The sequence below is a fragment of the Dermacentor andersoni genome, chromosome 6, assembly GCF_023375885.2.
Source record: "Dermacentor andersoni chromosome 6, qqDerAnde1_hic_scaffold, whole genome shotgun sequence".
NCBI classification, from domain to species: domain Eukaryota; kingdom Metazoa; phylum Arthropoda; class Arachnida; order Ixodida; family Ixodidae; genus Dermacentor; species Dermacentor andersoni.
The window spans coordinates 70,397,253-70,422,090 of record NC_092819.1 but is presented as its reverse complement, the minus strand read 5'-3'; the positions used below and the strand labels follow the sequence as shown (position 1 = coordinate 70,422,090).

The 24,838-nt window shown below is 43.2% G+C and overlaps 1 protein-coding gene across 1 annotated transcript in view; it reads right to left on the bottom strand.

Annotated features, from left to right (window-relative positions):
- Positions 1-560: 560 nt before the first annotated feature.
- Positions 561-24,838, bottom strand: part of LOC129382443 (uncharacterized) — a 41,531-nt gene continuing 17,253 nt past the window's right edge. The window contains exons 2-5 of the mRNA XM_055066375.2: positions 7,892-8,043; positions 2,436-2,503; positions 2,034-2,117; positions 561-801 (exon numbers count right to left, since the gene is read on the bottom strand). Coding sequence (XP_054922350.1) covers positions 671-801; positions 2,034-2,117; positions 2,436-2,503; positions 7,892-8,043 — 435 coding nt within the window. The 3' untranslated portion in view covers positions 561-670. The remainder of the gene's footprint in view (positions 802-2,033; positions 2,118-2,435; positions 2,504-7,891; positions 8,044-24,838) is intronic.

The following is a 24,838-nucleotide window of genomic DNA, read 5'->3' as shown; positions in this document are numbered from 1 at the left end:
TTAGGGGCTTCCCTTTGTTTTGTTATTTACAACCATAGAACCAAGGAGACACTGGAAGAAGGAAAAGGGAGATTTATATTAGGCCTTTATTTTGATTGGAAAAGGTGTAATTGTTTTTTTTTGTTTTACTGGTCTTCTTTTTTTGTTTTACGCAGTCTTCGCTCAGTAAAGTTTATTGGTGTACATAATAACGTAAAGTGGCATCATAGTATTTGCTTCTCTATATCAATTACACTTTACATCGTCGGGAAACTGAAGTACGGAGAAATTGTGTCAACAAACAAGTTCGTGAGTGAATACAAGTCTATGCTCCCATCCGGCGCATGAACGAAGTGGTGTGATATTTTTTCTAATAAGCATTTGCTCCAAAGTAAAATATAACTATGAAAAGTGATTGTATGTATGTATGGTGATTGTTGTATGTATGGTATGTATGGTGAATGTATGGTGGACTGGACTTTGCTGTGGTGGCCTTTCGGGAATTGTTACATAGTGCCCACACCAGTGTACCAGTGTGAGCATAAAATGCCCGCTAAAAAGAGTGCATAGCGACAGGCATCTTATCGAATAGACAGGATATATTCTTCATAAATGGGACATGAGTGGGGTGTAGACATGTGCAACTATGAGGACTTACAGTGGTAAACGAAATGCGATAGATGTTTCAGTATTATTCTTCGTCGTCCGGACACAAGTCGCGGGCATACATGCTGAATCCAGCGCCACAAATGTCATTATACTGTTCTATGCAGTCTTGTGTGACGTTGTCAGCGGATTCTTTTGAAACAAAAAGCATGCACTCTGGAAAAGAAAATGCACATAAAATAGTTAAAGAGCCACAAGGCATACCCATAAATCGTAAGCATCGCGTCAATTAAACTTGACCAGGATCTCTTCGCTACATAAAACATGCACAGCTAAAACCAAACTACCTATTTGTAAGACGCAACAAGTAAAACAGTCAATCCAATGGACTAACTTATTTTCATGCTAGAAATTCACAAAACACTACTTCGTGCAGCATACATTCCGCTACTGAACCTTTCTGTAGGTTGACAGCACGCTACCTATGTTCGCATAATCACAGTACGACGTGACACTGTCAACACGATATTGGAATAAATGTTCGGCACGAATAGTTGCACTTTTCTTGCTAAGCACAGAACCGCTAATATAGCATGTGAGTTACAAGGTGACCGAACTTTTGACTGCTACCTTCAGCTCATGGCAGTTTAGTAGCGCAGTAGCAAGGGTTGAGTCACCATTGCTTTGATACAATCACTCAATTTGGGAATGCCCAAACTGTGGTTCACTTATTACTAATAAATATGTAAATGAGTTTCATTATCTCTGATCAGAGGTTGCGCGCTACATGGAGATATTTCTAGGCGACATCCTACTTCGGCGTACTACCGTCATGTATATATAGTCGAATCATGCAGCTAATAATAAAAGTTAAATTCATTCCTGAAGTCATGCCCAAAATAATTAGAAATTGAGGGTCATCTCTTGTAGAACAGGGCAGATAAAATATTAAAGGTTCCTAAAAATTGAATTTCAATTATTACATTTCCTTAACGTTACGAATACGTTAAAGACGTTATTAAAGTGTGTATTTCTTTTTAACACTACAAAACGGTGTTTCAAAGGGGGTTGCCGCTTTACACAAAATAGAAAATCTGCTGATTATAAGTGCTCCTGGATGGGGTTATTAAGTCTGCATGCTCCTAATGTGTTGGAGATAATCGCATGAAATTATATTCGTTGTGGGATGCAGTGCTTTAGCTGCTGACTGTCAGATACTGTGACTGTAGGGGTGTGAGCCCCATCAGGCACTTCGAGTTCTGCCATACTCCTGAAATGTGTCTCTCTCTTCCCCTTTGCATAAAAGTTAGTTCACTGGTCTACGCCCGCAATAATCTGAGTCATGGTGTTCCATCCAAGAATGACGTTTTCAAGCGTCTTTAGGCCTCAGCCTTTGGAGAAATTACCATGCGTGCCCATCCGTTAAAAATACCATAATTTAATCTTACGGTCTCCGTGATAAGGTCCTTGAATGACGTTGCAAGTGGTGTAGTCAGTGTAATGCAAGATTCCCTTGTCCTTGTGCTGTACATCTGTCAAATGTGCAAATAGATTAAGACATTACCTCATGTCCTTGGAACAAATTTTGATCGTGCATGGAGAATTATTGCCGTAGATAACGGAAATGAAGATCCGCTATACATTTGTAGTAAGTCAGTATGCTGAAGTTACTTGTGGAGTTGTAATTTGTAGATAACATTACGTATTCAAAAACTAGATATGTATACCAGTCGGCATTTTCGGAGGAGCAGATGACAGAAGCGCATCAAAGGCCCATATTTTATGCCACACATTGTTAATGCTGTTGAACTTCTCGCATACTATTACTGGATACTGGCTTTTATACTTACCATCGTCCAGGTAGTAGATGATTTCATTTATCGCTGGGCCTTGGCTAATATGGTAAGCGACATCTGTCCTGTGAAAGCATCGGGAAAACTGTTAGGCAGCTGTACCAATAAATATTTTAGCGATTACTCTGTATCGTGTAGAAAAGAGAACTCACCTAAGAGTTTAAAATTAGGCCTTTTTCGGCAATGTAACGACATGTTGCTCATTTTCAGGCTTTCCGTTAAATTGATCGAAAGAGGCAGAAAACGCGCCTGCGTTAGCAACATGGACCTCGACAATAATGACAATAATGTGGAATAAAGATTCATCAATGAGTCAGATGTGAAAAAGGAAGCAGCAGATACAAAAAACAACGTTCAAGTTTCGCAGTGCTAGCTGCAGCACTGCGATTGCAATTGGCTTGCTATGTAAGTGGTAAAATACGCATATGGACTCGTTTTCCCTTCCAGCAGTCTTGCCTGATATTTTCTTTGCCCAATTCGTCTACTGAAAATAATTTAACCGTCATTCTCCGATATAAGGTAACGTGGCGTTTTCAAATTTTGGAAATCTACTGATTGGATAAGTATAGGATGTATGCAGTGTATGTAGCCTGTACTTCTAAAGTATGAAAATATACAAATATTTCTATTTTCACTTCGCCGCTACCTTTTTATCTATTTTGTGTTGAAACTTTCTGTTTCAATGACCTGCTGTTCTTTGGTATTTTAATCTGGAATAGCATTCAGGCACTTATATTGATGTCGGCTATTCTTTCTTGCCGGGCAAGCACAGAAAAGGTGCAAAAAAGTCATATGCACTGGCGACAGTCAACTACTACTGTAATTTGCATAGTTGTTCCTACCTATGAAAGCCAGAGGACGTTAAGATATGTGCACATTTCCATAAACTAGAGATAAAGTACACAAATAAATCAGAAACCTGCCTGCAGGTCAATACGAATCTACATGACATACATAAAACATATAAGAACGACACACGTGAGCTACATATTGTACAACCTGATATTCTAGTATTCAAAGAAAATGCAATAGTGGAGTCAACCACGACACGTGTACTGAGAACCTGAGGTTTTGGTTTTTCCAGGCACTCCTTAAAAGCCGCAACTGCTTTTTTGCAGTGCTGTTGTTGGCCTTCAGCCAAGTATTCTTTTTTTGCACAATGAAAGGTCTGCCGTCCAACAACACTCAATCGCCTTGTAGTCTTCGTTTCGCGGTATCGTGACGAACGCAGTAGACATGAAGGCGCTGTTCGTTTTCGGCAACGTGGCCACAATTTCCGCGTGAACATTCTCCTCGATTCCGCGTACACCGGGCTGCACGTAGTGTGGGCAATGCTGTAGCGGTTCGTTCCATATTTGATGGTCCTCCCACTGCAAGAACATGACAGCGACCACCAACGCATTTGGGGACGGGTGGAGCACAGATCATGCATGCTCAGCCGCAGCCACTCTGTGTGTGCGCGCAACCCCAGAATACGATATGACGGAGGAAGCTACGCCAGTTCTCGGCTCAGGATCAGCCGGCGTGTGCACGTGTGTAGGCGCTCATAAAATGCGCGACCAGTCCCCTTCCCCGCTGTTGGAGTCCCTTGCGCATCCTTGGAAGCACTGCTGCGCTGCAAGCTACGTAGTGATATACTGTGCGAATTTCCCGTCCCGCAGCATCACCTTACATCTAATCAAGCGCAGTCTTTAGATAGTGTGATGCGAGATAACAGCATGAGGCCTGGTAGAAGAGTGTTTTCACTGATATAGTTCGGGGCAGAAACGGAATAGATTTAAGTACCGCGCGTTGCTGGAATGTGTTAACTTCATGTTCGCCCTTACAAAAACCTACACCCTTTGGGGCTTATCTTATCCCATAACGATAATCGTCATCTATCTTGCCCGCATTTTGTTTCTTTAACATTGCGAACCCGTTGTTTTCATGTCACGAATAGTTTGCGCGTTAACAGCTTGACGCAGCATTCTCGACGGAAAGGCAGTGAGCGCTGAAGTGCTGTCACAATGACGACAGAGAGATGACGTTATTGAAGTAATAACGATCGTAAAACGACCGCGTAACGACGACAACTTTATGACGACGAAGGCATCAAGAGTGTCGGATAACAAAGCTGGAATGACAGCGATGCAATGAACGTGACAGCATCATGACCCGAGCACATATCTAGTGACCCAAGCTATTAGACTACTTGAATCACAGTGTCGTAGAAGGCATGAGGACGACAACGTGACGAGCATCAGCTCACGAAGCAGGAACAATGACAATTGAAGGCCCACAATGGCATCACTATGGCGGTGTGACAAGAAATGTATGACGACTGTATGACGAAGATGGCGTGATGAGGGCTGGATCATGAAGCTCAAATGACGGCGATGCAGCAACCACGATATGACGTAGTGATCACAAAGCTGAATCGATGACAATGAAACGAAGACGGTGACATCGCGACCAAGATTACTGCCTAGTGGTCCAAACAGGTAAACAACTTCGGCCAGTACCTTGGCGGAAGAGGCTATATGACGACGATAGCATGACAGGAGTCAGGTAAGGAAGCTGGAATGATGAAGACTTAGCGACCGCAAAGACTCCACTATGGCGGTGTGACAACGAATTCATGACGGATGTGTGACGAATATGAAGTGGCGTCGACTGCATAACGAGTGTAGCATTACAAAGCTGGAATAGCGGCAATGCAACAACGACGGCATCCCGACCACGAGCTCATATCTTACAGCCCAATTTATTCGACAATTTGGGTCACTAAGTCGTGGTAGAAGGTGTGACGACGACGGCATGAAAATACTAATCTATCGCGAAGCTCGAATGAAGATAATGGAACGAGCACGACGGCATCACCATCGCAAGCACGTACCTAGTGACCAAAGCAGGCAGGCAAGTTGGGCCTATGGGCCGGCGTAAGAGGCTACAGACAGACAAACGAACGGAGAGACGGACAGACAGAAAGATACATACATACATACATACATACATACATACATACATACATACATACATACATACATACATACATACATACATACATACATACATACATACATACATACATACATACATACATACATACATACATACATACATAGACAGTCAGACAGAGAGACTCGAAACGGCTGAAGTAGGCAGAGAATGCTATTCGTATTAAGCATTTGGCAAATCTAGCTCCATTTGACATCTGCATAATGCAAAACATTCACCACCTGTAGAGAATGATTGTGGAAATGCTAAAAAGGCTGCGTAGCGAACGGTTATGTAAAGATTATGTGCTGGAGCGTTATATTTCTAATAAAAAGACAAAAATTTTGTAAGGTCAAGGTTTAAGATCGAAGGCAAGCTCAAACACAACCCAACATACACAGTGGTACGTAAACATTGATAACCCTTTCAGCCGAGCACAGATGCTTAATGGTACCTGCGGCAAAAGTCGCTCCTGTGGCACATAATTTTAAACTCACCAGACTACATATACCATGACATTGCTAGGCTGCACATCCACGAGGATCGACCCACATAAACAGCGCGATACTCCCTGTGCCCAACAAAAGGTGATTGCACATGGAGTAGTGAAGCACATATAGTGCCCTAGGCACGGAGCAAGTCGAGATGCACCAGCAAGTCGAGATGCATCTACATTACAAATTCATTATCCATACGCATACATTACAGATATACCTACCTTCACACATGCAATACACCTGCCTTAAGCTGGAATATACATCTTCTCATTAATATCCTGCCGAAATTGTTTTATTTGACTGATAGTGATTCTACGAATTTGCAACTTCTATGTCAGCTGCTTTTATCTGAGTGAGCAGTTTCAATCTGTCTTCTTTTTATTAAGTTTAAATTTAGCAGATGCGTTTTACCTGCCTAATTGGCGTAATGCACCGGTATTTACAATTCTTTGAGAACTGGAAAGATAGTAGTTTTTCCAAGGTGTTGAATTTGCTCGTAGCCGTTCACTTTGTCTGTCTGTCTTACAAAGACAAATTAACAGTATGCGTTTATTATGAAATTCCTTCTTCACCAATATTGCTTTCTTAGGAATGAAAATGTCATAGTTACGTCAACTATACCATACTTCAGTCATGGGTATTCTGCTCTCCTGTCGCTATGATTCTACCTACGGTCCCTATGTACCTACCCTAACCCAAATGAGTATATACGCACATTTTATATTCAAGCTATGTTTCTTTAGACGGGAGAGATGGTTTTGAATATTAGCCCTAATTCCTAATGCTTGAGTACGCAGCAAATAAAAGGAAACCTAAAAGTAAAATGCTTCATTGGCACCCGCACTGCGTCCAGCTGATTGCCCCCAGCAGCAATAACTCAGGACCCACCGTGGTTGCTCAGTGGCTATGGTGTTGGGCTGCTGAGCACGAGGTCGCGGGATCGAATCCCGGCCATGGGGGCCGCATTTCGATAGAGGCGAAAACACCCGTGTACTTAGATTTAGGTGCACGTTAAAGATCCCCAGGCGGTCGAAATTTCCGGAGTCCTCCACTACGGCGTGCCTCATAATCAGAATTGGTTTTGGCACGTAAAACCCCATAATTTAATTTTTTTAGCAATAACTCAGGGAGCACTGTTTGCTTCTTTTACAGCGAAATTGCTAGCCTCTAGTCGGTCATGTTTTTCGGCTTGTGCTGAACCAAATAACACTACCGCAACATGGCGGCCGCGGCCGCGACCACTGAGACAGACGTCCAACGGCCACTGGAACAAGGGTTTCTGTTTCAGTTTCCACGTAGCAGTTATGTTTTACCGTGTATTCGAATTACAACCCGATGATGTCATGTATACAGGTTGTGTGCAAATCGTGTGTCGCGATTTGTCTGATGCATTTGCTTCGAGAAAGTCAATTAATTTTTTGACGCACTTGCGCTAGGTGGAGGACCGACACAAATTACGATGTATGCAGCACTTCCACCCACGTGCTTCCACTCGCGAGGAACGTGTGTACACAATGTATGTGCCCTTGATGCGTGGGCGCTCGGCCAGTTACATCTTTCGCACAGCGTGTGCGGCGATCGTAACCGACATTCTGGAAAATACTGTCCAATAACAGTACAGTCACCTGGCGGTCGATGCCACACAGACAAACCATAGATGGCAGCTCAAAATGAATTTGTCTTTAAGTTTCCGTGTAACAGAGTTATGTTCTCTCGTGGATTCGAATACCGATTCGAAGTTAGGGTGTCTGCAGCTGACGTGTAAGTCGCACTTTCCGAATTTTTGTGACGTAAACTGCGCATGTCGCTGGGCCCGAAGAATGACGATGTATTACGCACTACTGCACACTTGCGCGCGTGTTACGTACGTTGCTTGTTGTGGTGGTACTTGTCTAACGTCGGTAACAGTTTCGCTGTACGTCCACTTTCACAGGGTGAAAGGCGGGCAGATTTTTCGTTCTGTAATGATTAAACACGTACTTATCTGCTCCGTTGTGGCCTTTATAAGTGAATATATATGTGGTTTTCTTGGCTTGAGGATCGAAGAAAACTTGTTTGCCCTTCAAGCACTCAAAAAAATCATCGTCGTTCCAGTTGGAAATCTCCACAACGTCGGGAAACCGGGAGAATATCTGCAATGAAAGAAAACTCTGTATTAGGCCAGACGAAAGTACAAATCATTCAAATATATTGCTACAGGATTTAGTGTGGTTAAAGCTGCTGGCACCATACTTCGTCACAGTGCTTCATTTTATACACCGAGGAAATGTAATATCTTTCAATAGGTGTATTGATAATTATAGTAACAAGTATACGATTAGTTTTTAAGCTAATACGCGCGAGCAACCTATCCTTCTGGAGTAAAGTAGCTACTGGTGCATTTGAAACAATAGGTCAATATGCATGAACTCATTATAGCATAGTTCACAGGCTGCAGAAATCTCAAGCGAAGGCAATATATTTTCATGACTTAGAACAGATAGTACTGCGAACGACAAGCATAGAAATGACTACAGAGACAAATTATTTATTTTGCATATTGCGGACAGAGAACAAGACAGTCTGAACATAGACAGAGATACACATAACTATGCACTACAACAAGCATATACCCGAATTTTCATATCGCAATACATTTCGTGAAGCAGTGGAGCATCTAATAAATATAATTATAAATCAGAATATTTTCGTTAACTGGTACAAATGATCGGCATACAGTTTAATTTTCGGGCTGCCTCGAAGAAAAGAATGCAGTCCACCTTCAACGAATTCTCGGGAGCGTAACCTCGAAAATATCGGTACACACAGAGGGGCCGATATATATATTCTAGGTGCGCCCAACAAAATACTGCTTTTAGTTTTCTTGTGTCGTACAAAGAAGTCTAGTGCTCTTTTGGGCTTCTCATGAACTCTGCAATCATTCTGGAGGACGATACCTGAGCGGTCGACAACAGTGTGGCATTGTTTAAAAGAAACATGATGACAGCGGTTCGGCAACAGCATTCCGCAGAATCTTTGACAGAAATAGTTGAACGTAGTATTTCAGTTATATAATAAAAAACAGAAGTTAGGTTTTTCAATTCGCATTTATTTAAACGAATACGTTTAAAATCTATGTCTGTGTTCAACTCTACCTATTTTCATGCTATGCTATGTTTGATCGCATGAACGATTTCAGTACTTGCACCCCACAAGACAGAACTTTGATCTAAAGAAATGTTTTCATGTATGCACAACAACTTTCAGAAGCCACGCCGAAATGTAGACAACTATTCAGGCGGTTGCACACCGTAAAACTCCAACGTCCAATTATCACGAGGACGCAGGCGATGTATGATGCTTGCTTATGATGCATATTTATCCTAATTTTCTTTATTTCCACATTTCTTGCTTTCCAATAGACAGATAGGGTGCTATAATGTAAATCTATTCCAAGCTTTTATATTCCAATGCTGCAAGCAGCCATCGGCGATTGGTCAAACATTTTTTGGACCACCCCCACTTCGCCTGTCTGTCACGCGACGTCATGAAAGCACGATAGCTCCCCATCTGATATGACTTGAAGACACTGATTATGCATGATTGGAAAAAAGGAAAAAAAAATAGTTACTTCTAATTCGGCGCCTTTTCGCCATTAGACCCCGGCTATTGGTGAAAAGTTTTCGGGCTGCACCCGCTTCCCCTGCCTGTCGCGCAACATCACAAAGCAGTGAAAACTCATCGCGTCAAAGTGATGTGTACGCGTTAGAGATACATTAATATGCCGAACAAAACTGAATTTTCTTCTGAATAGCCACATGCTGCCCCCTCCCGTGAGGAATAGAATATGGCTGCCGCCGATCACTCAGGCAGTGTCTACATTTAAAACATTTTGCGCGGCCATGTAATGTTTTCGCGTACATTCGGCACGTTAACGACCTCGTTCCGCCAACTCTGCTTAGGATCCGTTTTAGTGGCCTTCTTAATCTTCCATTGAATGTCGCCGCGATTTTCGACCAGCCAGCGCAAGAAAAGTAAGGGGAAGCGGACTAATCGCAGACGCCGGCACAACCCTCTTCATCCGCTTATCGATTTTCAGTGCACTGGCTCGGGCCCATCGAATCTCTCTCCACTTGAGCGTGCTGCTCGGCTCTTGTCAGCTAATTAGATAAGAGAGCCGCTCAGTGTAGACAATGTTATTTGTTTTCAAAGCAAACAAAAGTGACCCCCTATGAACGAGGAGAACGTTTGATTGGTCTGTGCAGACAACCCTGCGGGTCCCCGCTCGATGCTTGCGTCGGCAGTTACGCGAATTCGACATCAAAAGATTGGAATCGAAACATGTGGGAATAGTTTTACGTTATAGTGTCCATAGTTACGAAAAAGGTGCATGCACGATAATGTACTACACATACGTAGGACATATACCCCTTGTGGAACAGCGGACCATACACAGCAACCCAAGAATGGTTTAACTTGACGTGGTGGCTCAGCGGCCATGGTGTTGTGCTGCTAAGCACGCAGTCGCCGAATAAAATTTCGGCCGTGGCGGCCTGTCCCGTGCATTGGGGGCACTTTAAAGTTCACCTGGTCGTCAAAATTATACCGCAGTATCCCACTACGGCATGCCTCATAATCAAATCGTGGTTTCGGCACGTAAAACCCCAGAATTCGCTCATTAATTCAAGAAAGGTTCAGCCGAAATGTAAGCAAAAATACGAGTTGCGAGATATAGCGCCAACTTGTGCGCGCGCCTATTACGAAGTTTGTCCTTTATTGAAATTTCGTGGACCAACACTCTACAGAGTCATATGCCATAATTTATCGCCTATTTTAAACAGCAGTGTGCTCAACGCCACTAGGCCTCACGCTGCGTTTGCAGAAGTACGAAGTTCAAGGCCAGTCCACTCAGCAAGCCGCCCCGACAACACACAAAGGGATTTAGGGGAGGCAACAAAGCTCCGCTTTATATTTAGAGTATAGAGACATCATATGTCGTCAGTAATAAGTACTACTACTGACAACATATATTACAGAGCGTAACCCATTCTAGAAGCAGTCGCAGGCTCTCGGGATAATCACACATGATAGGCGTATGACGAATTTGGCGCGATGATGGCGGTAGTAAGTCAACAAGGTGGTGAAGCCAGATTGATGAGCCCGACCGCGATGGCATGAAGACGCTCGCATGAAAACGCATTCATGACACTTGCCTCTGACGAAACGCATTGAAATGATGGCATCACAACGACGGCACAGTCAAGATTGGATGATGATGGCATGATAGTGATAGAATTACGAACAAAGAATCACGCCGATGGTTTGGCGGAGACGGTCTGGTGACTATGGCTTGACGTCTCTAAAGTGATGTCGATTGGGAAACGACAGCATGACGACGAAAGCACGAAGACAATGAAATGAAAACACCTGCGTAACGACAATTACAGACGACGGCGGCGTGAAAGAGTCAATTGTCAAAGTTATAAAGATGACGACGGAACAATCGTGATGTCATCGCTAGCCGGTAGCACAACGAAAGCATGACGGCGACTGTACACGACGATAGTATGACAAAGGAAATGGAATCACGACGATGGCGTCGCGATGACCCTATGACGGGATTTGGATGACGAAGCTGGAGTATTGACGAAGGCAGGAGTATGGAGGTATGAAGACGACGGCCAGACAACGGATGCGCGATAGCGACTGCCTGGCGACAAGGCAAATGTCGATGATGGCATGGGATGGTCGGATTATAAAAATGTATTGGCGACCACATAACTGCATAAAATGACCAATGATTTAAGTCGATTCAAAGTCAAAGGCCGTATGATGATGTAGTAATGACATTGGCATGACCATAACGGTGTGACTACGATGGCGTGGGGACGACGGCATGACGAGAGTTGGATGACGAAGTTTGAACTACAACTGAGTGACCATGATCGCTTGGCGACAGTGGTGTGAGGTAGATTACATGACGACTGTATGAAGACGATGTCATAGTGATGGCGTCATTAAGAGAGTCCGATGACAAAGCTAGTAAGACGACGAATAAATGACCGCGGCAGTATCACGACCACAATTACGTACCTAGTGACCCATGTTATTAGACAACTTTGACCAGTGGGTGTTAGTAGAAGGCGTGGCGAGGACGGCGTGGCGTTATTTGATAGTAAAGCTGGAGTAACTACACAGGAGCTACCATGACGGCACCACGACAGTGGTGTGGCAATGAATACATTGCGACTCTATGCCGATGATGGCCTGACGACGGTCGGATGACAAACCTGCAATGACGACTATGCGACGATTGCTGTGGCATCACGTTCCGGAGCACATGCCTCGTGGCTTAAGTTATTAGACAACTTAAGCCACTAGGTCGGTGTAGAAACTCGGGGAAAGTTTCTCACGGAAGGAATATTTTAAATACGAAGCAAGCATATGTCAGTCCGCTTTTACTACGCATATTGAGATTTGTGCTTTATAGTCGTGGCGCCTGAAGTTTTCACAGTGAGGTAGAGGTTGTCCAAGGCGCACGAATTTTCACGCTTCGTTTGCGTGGCACTGTCACTTAGGTGATTAAACTAATCTTTCAGCTCGTCATCACTCTTATTTCACACAGCAAACGTACGCCTGGAAGATAGAAATGAATGATAGGCTAATATATGACACATTCACTTACATCACCTGTCAAACCACATCAGCTAGAGACTGAAACAAAGAAAAATACAGCGACATTTCATATTTTGGTAGGCGCGTGCAACAACACAAAAACAAATTGAAAGGTGTTGCCCTACCTTGACAGAAATGCTAGTAACAAACAAGTATAGAAATACTTCTGCGTAGAGCCCTTGGAGGTGTTTCGCTTAGGGCATCAAAGAGAAAATTATCCTTCATACATTATACTGAAATCGGTTTCGAACTAAAATAGGCACAATAAGAAAGCTGCTTCACTTTTCCGGTCTTCATCAACTGCCTCGTTCTTTTTATAAGGATTCAACCATCGAAGCTGACAAGGAATAATTTCCAAGAAGGAGGGCGAACTTAGAGGCAGAATAAAAATGGCACCGATGAAAGTGTGTATCCTTTTTTTAGGAAAAAAGCATTACCTTTGACACCCGCCGCGGTTGCTTAGTGGCGTTGTTGCGATCAAATCCCGGCCATGGCGGCCGCATTTTGACGGGGACCAAATGAAAGAAACAACAACGTGTACTAATATTTAGGTGCATGTTAAGAACCACAGATGTCAACATTAACCCGGAATCTCCCACTGCGGCGTGCCGCATACTCAGAAAGTGCCTTTGATGCCTAAAACGCCATAATTTGAATAATTTCATTACATTTGGTGCAGTCGAAGAAGAAGAAACATGGGGGCGCAGCTGACGTTTTCTGAGATTGACATAAGTTCCTGCGTGAAAAGCTATCAGCATGAAAAGGAGTATAGCGTATAGGGTGGCAAAGATAGTATGATGACGCTTCAACGAAGGCGGGGGGGGGGGGGGGGGGGCACGAACACACCATGCTTAGTGGCCCGTGTTATCAGACAACTTCGATCAGTGGGTGTGAGTAGCAGGCATGGCGACAACGGTATGCTGAGAGTTGGATTATGGAGCTAGAATACAACTGAATGACAATGGCGGCCCCACGCTGGTGGCGTAACAATGATTCCATGACGACTCCATGACGATGATGGTATGACGAGGGTCATATGGCTAACAAGCAATAAGGGCAGGGCAACGACCGTGACCGCATGAAGTTTAGGAGCACATACCTAAGGGCTCAAGCTATTAGGCAACTCAAGTCACTGGGTAGGAGTAGAAACTCGGGGTGAGTCGGCACAGTGCTTGTATTTGTTTCTTGCCTTATTTTAATTTGCGCATTAGGTTTATGAAAAGGAAGAAGCGGACAACCTCTATGGAGATTCAGGTGCTTCCGACGAGTTAACTCGGGTATAAAGGAAACTCCAGACAGTACCTACCTACACCTCTGGCGGTGGTATGGCATCTGGAAATACAGATATGCCAACCAATATCATTGGTGTCAGGGGAAGCCATTTTTAGCCTACGCGATATGGAAGTGCAAATCACGAGTCCCAAGCTTAAATTTGTACCATTGCGCTCATCATCATCATGAGCAGCAGCAGCAGAAACAGCTGGATGAGCTCATGTGATGCCCACTGCTGGAAGAAGGCGTCTCCCAACGATCTCCAAACACCACCGTCTTCCGCTTGCCGATTCCAACTTTACCTTGGTAATTTCCTTCCCTTGGCCCCCATTCTACCACTATAAAGGTGCTCGGGTTACATACCGCACGCATTACATGACCAGCCAAACTCCATTTTTTTCTGCTAATGTTAACTAAAAAATTAGCAATTCCCGGATGTTCAGTGATCCACACCATTACCTTCCAGTCTCTTAACGTTACGCCTTACATTTTTCGTAACCTCGTTGTTTGCGCGCTCCTTGTTCTCAAGCTTCTTGGTTAACCTTCAAATTTCTGTCTCATACGTAAGCACCGATAGAATGCAATGATTCTACACTTTTCATTGCAACAACAGTGTTAAGCTCCCAGTCAGGATTTGGCCTGCACTATGCAAAGAAATCTACGTTTGTTCTTCTATATATGTCTTTCTAATGGTCAGGGTACCTGTGATAAGCTTACCTAGATAAAGGCCCACCTTTACACATTCCAAACGATGTCTGGCGATCATTAATTTTGCTTTCCTTGCTCGGCTATTGAACATTACCTTTGTCAACTGCATGACAATGTTCGCATCGATGAAGTTAAATGCACAACAATTAACGCGGAACGCTTTTGTGAACCTTCACCACTTACTCTAGCCCGGACTGACCTGTATACTAAACTTAGCCTCTTCGACCAACCTGATGCGTAGTGGTGGCCACTGGAGTCCTAGATTCAGGACCCACCATCCGGCCTCGATAACCCCCTTTTTCCTCAACGAATTAATTGATCTCTTTCTCTCCCTTTCGCACCTGCCCTGACAAAGCCGATTTCCGCGAAGCTCGTCACGAAACAAATGCTGAGCGTGGGTGTGCAAGTGAAAAATTTTTACACGCTAATACAGCGGCCCATCGCTCACGAAGCATTACGTGCTGAAACGTCAGCCGAAGTAACAAGGCGAACCATAGTGAAATAGGTCTATGATTACGTGCTCACAGTTGTGACACCCCGAGCACATCATAGAACTGTAGAGTGCTGCGGTGCAGGACACATAGAAAAAGTGTATGATGCCCGTGGAAACGGAGTTTGGATGGTGAGTCGACCTCAGCCCCATATTGAATAATGTTTATGAATGTCCTTGTGAAATCAATGAATAGAACCATGACAAACACCCCTCGAAAAACTTGCGATATAAATATATTCTGCTTCGATATAAATGCATGGAAGTGGTACGAGTTACGGATGCAAGCGATCCTTGAAGAGCAGGGCGCCTAACGAAGGCATTTGAGAAGAACCAATTAAAGCGATGGGACAAAGCATTCTTCTATAAACACCCATTCGGGAAGGTACTTCATCGAAAGGAAATACTTTTGCAAATTGCAGATCCCGATATTTCAGAACCATCACTCGTGGCCTACATTTTGCATGGCATGACGCATGAGAAGCGAAAGCAACTTCAAGAGTAAAGCCGAGTGTAAAGTCGTGTTGTGTCCAATGAAGTGTTTGTGTTGGACCAACGCTTAAAGAGCCATACCTTGAAGCAAGAACAAGCCAACCTTCCTTCAAAAGTGAGCCTACAACAGCCGTCGGCAAGATGTGAGCTGGCACGATTCATGGCTTGCTTCCTCGCAATGAACAGCGCCTAGAGCGAACCCAGCCTTGATATCCACTGGACATTGCAATACCAATTGTGACTGCGTTTGATAGCGTCCAATATACCGCGCCCAACACTGATGATCAACGGACAGAGCGGACAAGGGACAGAGCTTCTGTTACCATAGGAAACAAGCGTTTCGTTACAAGCAAAGATATTCGTATCGGTATTATAGTGTAAATTCATAGTTATGATGAAATTCTCGAAATCATACACGAATGGCTCGCATGAATTTGACGTTTGAGGCCAGAAGCATTGAGATTAACGCGTGGGTGATGGAAGGAACGCAATTGATATTCATATCATCGCGACCAGACATGAAGCGTTCATGCATGAACATTTCGGGGAATGGCGAAGTGGAAATTGAGCTTGAAGGCACTGTTCCTAAGCTGCCCTGGACAGTTATGGAACCGAGTGATATAACATATTTGTATTCAGAACTTCTTTGCATCAAAATACACCCATTGGCAACTACTGTCATGGAAGTGCCACTTTTTCTTCTACTCCAGTCACCGGTCAGTAGAAAGCAACACAGCATGACACGTGAGAAGAAGACATGGCAAAGAAAATAACTACGTAAAACATTACACGTGGAGACAAACAAGCCATGAACATAAGCTTTCGCGTCATCCATAACAATAGTTGCCTTGGGTATTATATTACATTCATTTCGTTGTTCCACTGAATATGGGTTGTTAAATCCTCAAACGGAAGTTACTCCATTTCTCATGCACCGTGTTGACAAGGTCGTTCATGAAGCCGGTGAATGTACATGGCTTACAAGAATTGACCTATGCAAGAGGTATTTGCCGGTGCCCCTCACTACATACAACAACCATTTCCATGCTCTGCGGACGAGTTTAAGAGTCTACCAAAGTAATAGGCTCCGTTTCTGTTCAAACAACTCCGTAGGTTGGTTCTATAAAATGATGAAGTATCAAGGAAATTCTTGGGCCGATTTTGTAGTGTGTATATAGAATACATAGGAATCTATTTTCGAACAAAAGAAGATCATAGCAAGCACCTGACTGAAGTGCTCCCGCCTCTGAGCCAGGTAAACTTAAAGATCAACACAAGGAAACATGCTTTTTCCAAAATTTTGTATTCATAGAGACAATGCTTGACTGCCGAACCAAGAGTACAAAAGAAGAGTCGTTTCAACACATTCGCCAGCTGGTTAAACCCCACGACGTGTGCTCACTTATTTTAGCTTTCGGTTCAAAGTCTGCGTGGATGCTTCCCATTTTGAAACCGGTGCTGTACTCTACTAGAAATACCTGACTGGTCCGTCGCATCCTCAGCAGAAAGGTATTGTTACCACCAATTGATACGGAGATGTCGGGAGTACAGAAAGTCTCTACTTACAATATATATACAAGATGAGCCAGAGAAGTTAGGACGGCTGACCATCAACAACACGCAGCAGCCAGCGTCTCGCAATCTTCTTCTTTTTCTCCCTTCTTTCATCCTTCTGTAACACTATTATTTTGGACGAGCGCCATTTCAAGTTATTCGCCGATTCTCAAACACTGAACAAGCTCTTCAGTTTAGCTAAACCAAAATGAGGACTTCTGAGATGGCAAGCCGAAATACAGCAACTCACTTTCGATGTCGCTCGCAGGCCAGGGGAAAAACTCCCAGAGGCAGATGCCCTGACAAGACACCACGTACAGTTAATATGCAAACATGTGAACACAAAATATATGACCCATTCAGAATACATTAAAGAGATGGAACTGCAGAACCAGAAGCGTCGTGTTTCAACATCAGATGTCTCCAATATCCTGAGACATAAATAATACAGACGGGTAGCCATGACGAGGTCTGGAAAGCCTACCGGAATATATAGAGAAAATAACGTGAGACACTCCCAAAGAATACGTTAACAATAATGTTCGGACTTGCCATGAGTATCAAGTAAACAAGGCACAATAGATGCCACGTGGGGACAACATGGTAATTTCCGAAGGTTCTGCAGCTCTATTCCAGGTGGTTCACCTTAGTTGTGCGGAGTTATCAGTGGTGCCCTCGAATAGGGGCGCCTACCCTGCAAGACGGGAGTCACCATCGAAAAGAAGATGGAAGTACTCGGTCTGACCGCTGAATGACTGTAATTTAGAGCAATAAAGTGTATCCTATCCTATCCTACGTAATACGAAGGAGCGAGTGAAAAGGCCGTAATCTTACTTAATTTCCCTTGATAGGTGAACGAGAATGGTGGCGGAAAAAGTTGGAAATGAAGATTCAAAAACTGATATTTGCGTTCTTGAACGCAACATGTTTGAAAACACAAAAATGGTTGTCACCGACAATGGAGGTGCCTTTTACAGCCAACCACTTGGGGAATGGGCACGGAAAGCGCGTTGCACGGATTCTAATCACCGATTTTTTACCATGCAGAATTTGCTAATGCTCCTCATAGCCTGGTCAACGATTGTACACAGTTCTTCAGCACGTATTCCGATGACGTTGCCGCTAATGCGAATCTTCGACAACGGGCGTGAACGAGAACAGTTCTACACCGTGGCTGCGACAGCGAGGCTTATCTTCGGGCTTCTATCCGCATCGACATCCCCAATAGTCGGTCTCCATTTAAGCAACTGGCGCATCGACTTGCCCTTTAGTGGGCACGGAACAGCACGCATGCACGGATGCTAATCAGCGACTTTTTACCATGAAGGTGTGTATTAAGCCTTTTCTTGACACTAGATGGTCTGACGACCCACACTTAATGTTGTTTCCGTGCCGACAAGTGTTGTGCGAAATTGTAGGTGAGTGTTGTTCTATAATTTTATTATATTTACGAAGCGGTGATATTGAAACTAACTCCGGCCCTAACACACATTCAGATAACCTAATTGAAATAGAAACTTTAACGGAAAATACTGCAAGAAAGATGAGAGTCCTGTTCCAATTATAAAAGTTCTAAATGCTCGTTACCTCAAACGTTCCAAAGCACAAAATGAGCTAGGTGCTGACGTGAAGCCTATTAGAAATGAGAAAACGAACATAGAAACAAAGGTGGCCGGTATACAAAATATAATATTCGGGCTTGAAGAAAAATCACAGAACTTGGATCATCTTGGCGAAAAATTAACAGAAATAGAGAACGCCCATGGCAGTTTAAAACACCTCAGTAATTACTTCCAAGGACGCCTTGATGAATTCGAAGATAGATCGAGGCGTGACAACTCAATATTTTGCGTCTTGCCGGCGCTAAAGAAATCTGGAGAGACACAGAATCTAAATTGTCAACCGCGATAAAGAATGTTCCAATCCTTCAGCACCGACTTCACAGATCGCGCGCACCGCTTTGGCTCGTTTTCGCCGACCAGTCTCGCTATAGACAAATTCACAAGCTTTAGGTCCAAGCAAAACATTTGTTCACTTCGCAGTCAGCTGAAACAACAAAACACTTCAATGAGCGAGGACTTCTTCCCCAGCGACCGTATTTCTCGAAAAAAAAAAGGCAATTCAATTTTGCTGTGATCCACCCAGATTTCCTTCAGTTGAGATTGTGCTACAAAAGATTGCTCATGCGTAACAAACGCTTTAACTACAGCCCTGACCTCGACCGCATTCAAGAGGTGAACACACGTGGCCTTTAGGCAAGCCACCGCGACACTGCTGTACCAGGTGTTACTCTTTAGGAAAGGCAGAGGGGCAGTGGCAAGTCATCGCAATCACAATCATCCCTTAGTATTGGTACACTTTACTAACACAAGAAGTGTTATTTATAAGCCTAACGCTCTCTTGTCCGCGATAGAGACATGGGGCGTGAATATAATTGCGCTAAGTGAAACCTGGCTGCCAACGCATGTGCTTTACTCGGAAATATTTTATGATGCGCTCCAGTATACTGTTTACCTCTGCGGCCGCAACGAGTGTAGAGGAGGAGATGTGCTTCTTGCGGGTCAAAATTTATACCATCATCAGCTATCCAAGTAAACAGCGCTCTAGAAATTACTAGAGTTATATTAACTCTTAGTAACGCTAAATTGATTCTTGGCATGTGTTATCGACCACCTTCTGCAACATAGACATTTAATAATGAACTGCATGACGTTATCAGGATAGTATATTTTTGTTTTCCTTCTGACCTTTGTTTTTGCAAGGGGAGTTTAGCTTTTCAAACACAATATGGAACACCCTGCCATAAGTCTTTCACGGTTCTGGCAACAGGCTGATTGCTTTCTTAATTGATGCTCCATTTTTTCTCTCACGTAATTAGTTGCTCATGACACCAGGATTTCAAATCCTGTAGCTAACACCCTCGACTTGGAAATTACGGCACATGCGTACCTCGCATCTCATATCACATTCTTACCAGGAATTAGTGATCTTCTCTCGCTGAATTTTATAGTTAACGCTCCTTTTTCTAAAAAGTCCAAACAAAAAAAAACCATACGCGACTATTGGAAAGGTCACTTCGTAGCAATAAACAATGAAGTGTGTCATTTCTTTGTTGATTTTGTTAAAACTTTTGATGATTCTTCCGTGCAGTCTTATTGCGATTTCAATGCGCATATCATTCACAGATTAACAGAAACATACATATCTAATCGAACAATCACTTCAAATGTGCAAGCGCCGTGGTACTGCGGTCATCAAAAATGTTTGTTCAACCAAAAAAAGCGCTTCTATTATTAAGCCAGATCATCTCCTGCTCACGCGTGCTGGGAAACATGTATATCCGCTTCAGATATCTATATGGCTGCGCTCAAAACAGCTAAATACAACTAATTATCTATTGCACAACCTGAAATACTAAAAACAAATCTTATAATAAATTACTGAAATATTCATCTGGAAATGTAGCCTACGACAACATATGCGGGACCATTCTTAATGATCCATTTAAAGATCAATTTTCGAAAACTGGCAATGTTGGCTTTCTTACGGCTTACCAATACGAATACTCACCATTGCATCCTCTGAGTGTTGAGTTACATGGAATTAACACGTCCATAGACAGATTACCTTATCATTCATTACCTAGCTACGAATGCATTTACAGTGAATTCCTTAAGTTCCCTGTCCACTTTAGTTTCCAACATTTTCCAACAATCCGTTAGCCCCAGTGAGCTCCCGAAGGAATAAAAAATTGGGAAGGTGGCTCCTATCTATAAACATGGCCCTAGGAACTCGCCTCCTCAATTACTTAGCCATGCTTCTTATAAGTAGTTGCTGTAAATTATTAGAGCTTGTTTTTTTTTCAGTAATCTAGCTTGCTTTCTAGAATCTACCTCACATTTTACTAACGCACAGCATGTTTATCGAAAATCATATTCCCCGCGAAGCACAGCTAGTATCTTTTATTCATCAACTGCATGGCATCTTCGATCGCTCATTCTGCGCTTACTGTGTCTTCTTGGATTTTAGTGAATCATTCGATAACTATACCATAAACCAGTGCTTTTTAGACTAAGGTTTCTAAATATTCACTCTACCCTTCTAAAGTAGATGGAGCATTTCTCGGAGTGTTACGTTCGTAACTCTCCAATCACTGAAGTTCAATCGGGCGCACAGCAAAGGCCTGTGTGGAACCACTATTATTTCGTACTTATATTAATGATCTGACCCCGAAAATATATTATAGCGTACAGATGATAATGTTAACTTGCGTGAAATTAAAAACACTCATGATACTGTAACACATCAAGGTGACTTGGATAATATAGACGACTGGTACGTGAAGTGGCTACTGGAATTAAATATTTACAAATGCAAATTAATGTTTGTATCCAGATCTAATTCAACTCCTAGCACTTACCGTCTGAACAACGTTCAGGTAGATTTGGTCGTGTCGTATAAATATGTAGGTACACTCATTACAAATGACTTAACTTGAATCATATATATATATACGCTAGGTTATTAACAATGGTAATCGCATCCACGGGTACTTACGGCGCAATTATTGCAAAATACCGACTACTTTAAGGTTTCACCTGTACAGGACTCTAATACACTCGAAACTTGAATATCCATCTGCAATATGGGATCACAGTGCCGTTAATCTCATTACTTCACTTGAACAAGTACACAAAAACTCTACCCCTTCATTCTCTATAATTATAACCATGCCGCCAGCACAACCTTAATGAAACCTAATTGAGCACTTATTCCACTAGGTAACCGCCGCAATATCGCTCGTATTTCGCGATTTCATAAAATTTTTAATCACACCACAATTCACGGTGACTTCATTCTGCGGCCTCAGTACATTTCAAACTGCGTCGATCATCGCAGCAAGGTAGGAATTGATTTGTGTCACACAAAGTATTTCTTTCACTATTTCAAACCCCGTATATTTCAGGACTAGAACCACGTTCCGTCAAGTATCGTAGCCATCACCGATAACAAAGCTTTCCGCAAAACATTAGCTGCATTACATAATCAGGTAAATATTTGTATTACTAGAACTCACTGCACTTGTTTGTTTGCTTCACCCTGCTATTCTGTAGCCACCCCCCGCCTTAATTTTGCATGGCCCGGAGCTTATTTTGAATAAATAACCATATAAAAAAGGAATAAAACTCCATTTTCCTGCTACATACCTTCAGGTGCTGAATGCATTCGTAAAAAGGGTCATTCGAGATACAAAACAATTCATGTCGATATGCGCCAATTAAAAGTGTGGGTACAGGTGCGCTTGAGAAGCCGCCATAAACCTCGGTAACATTTCTCATACCGCGGCTCTTAGCTGTAGTCCAGACTTTTCAGACTTTGGAAAAAGCCAGTGGCTTCCAGCCGATGTTGTACTGAGGTTACCTGAATGTCTACTGCTAATTGTGCTCATTAAAATTAAAATGCTTATGGAGTCTATAGAGCAGTACATTTATCTAGCCCAATTACTCACAGGGTTCCCTGAGCATGAGAAGGAAACTTACAGAAGATTAAAAATGCATGGGAGTGCATACGGCATGCATAACGAGATCCTCATTGCGTGCTCACTACTGCTGTTGAAAATAAAGAAGTACAATCATTGTATTCTACCGGTGCTAACAAATGGGGCTGAAGCTTGTAGGTTAAAAAGGAAGGTCGAGTACGAGTTAACGACCGCGCAAAGACCGACGGAATGAAAAATCTTACGCGTAACTTTAACAGAGACAAAGATAGCGGTGTGGATCAAAGAGCATATGTGGATAGTCGATAATCCAGTTAATGTTAAGAGAACAAAATAGTAGTTCGGCAGACCATGTACGTCGGAGGGTAGACAACCGATGAACCACCAGAGTTTTGGAATATGTGCCAAAGGAAGCCAAGCGCAGTCGAGGACGGCGGGAAACTAGGTGGGGTGAGGAAATTAGGAAATTTTCAGGCGCAAGCTATAATCAGATAGCGCGAGACAGGGGTAATTGGAGATCGCATGCAAAACCCTTCGTTCTGCAATGACATAAATGTAGGCTGTTGATGACGATGATAATGTTAAAAGAAAAAGCAAGATGACCGAACCAGCAGCATGAACGCCGCAACGCACTAAAAAAAGGCTTCGATACACGTCGCACAAGCGTTATGCCACATCTTCAACCAGGGGCCCTGTTCCTAGGGCAAAGAGAGATTCATTGATTAAAGGCACCTTTTTAAGCCCTAACATTCAGGCACGCAATCAATACGAATTACCATCTAATGTGAAGGACGGAATTGAGGAACAGAAATGACTACGGGCAGGATATGGTGAGCCTACAATCACAAGACGAGAAAACAAAGTCGAAGGCGGACGAGAAAGTTAAAGGCAGAATAAGCATAGTTTCCAAAAAAGCGTTTCCGCTTTAGCAATAACATTACACTTAAGACCCACGTATAAAGAAAACGTACAGAGAGAAAAATCGTACACAGATGGTAGTCTTCAGATAAGGAACGAAAAACAGGTAACAATCGTACAGCAAGAGCAAGCAACAAAAGGAGTGAATGCGAAGTGCAGCAATTAGAAACTTCCGTTTGCCTAACTGAACATCGTATATAGACACACCTAAGCAATAATAATAGCTGTATATTCAATTCTTTGACAAAAATATGGAATTCACATTTCCAATACATTCAGATTTTCAATGCAACGTCAGTGCACTGTAGAAGACACGAGAAATGGCGAATAAAAATAAACACTGTAAACTGAACTGTTTGTTACATATTTGCTGTTGACGATGGTTTATGTAGATAGATCGTTTGATAATCTGACTGTTTACCGTGAACTAGTTGAACTATGCTGAAAGTATAAAAGGTACAATTCGTTTCCGTAACTACTATGGCATTTGTTGACTTTCCATTACACTGATATGCGTGAGTGATACACAGTGCAATATTTCCTAATGAACCAGTTTTTTTTTACTTAAATACATTATTACGGAAGGATGAAAGAAGAGAGAGGATGAAGAAGGTGAGATACGCTGGCTGCTGCGTGTTGTTGCTCAGCCATCTGAACTACTCTGACTCATCCTGTATATATATTGTAAATATAGTCTTCCTATACTCGCAACATCACCGTCACATATTGGTGGGAGGTGTGGGGTACCACGGGTGGAAACTGAGTTCCGCAGTGGACGTCGCATCACCGTCCGCAGCATTAATGACGATGAGCACGCGGGATCAACGTCGTTGCGCCTCCAAAGTCACCGTCTCCAGCTACGTCGCTGTCACCTTCGGTTGTGGTTGTGCAACCCAAAGATCCCGGAGCTTTCTGCGGGACCGATGGAACCGACGTCGAAGAATGGGTGGCTATGTACGAACGCACTATTGGAATAAACAGATGGGACCCTACGCTAATGCTAGCTAATCTGTTGTTCTACCTAAGAGACACAGCAAAGGTGTGGTATGAAAACCACGAAGAGAAGCTAACCAGCTGGGACCAATGCAAAGAGAAGTTGACAGAGTGTTTTTGGCAAACCAGCGGGTCGTAAGATTGCAGCAAAGCAGAAACTGGCCTCCCGCGCCCAATCCTCCGCGGAGTCCTATGTCTCGTACATGCAGGATGTGCTGGCACTTTGTCGTAAAGCCGATCGCGACATGACAGAAGCCAAGAAGTTCGGTTACGTACTTAAGAGCATCGCTGACGACGCCTTTATTCCGCTCATGTGCTAAAGCTGCTCTACAGTTGATGCTATCAATAA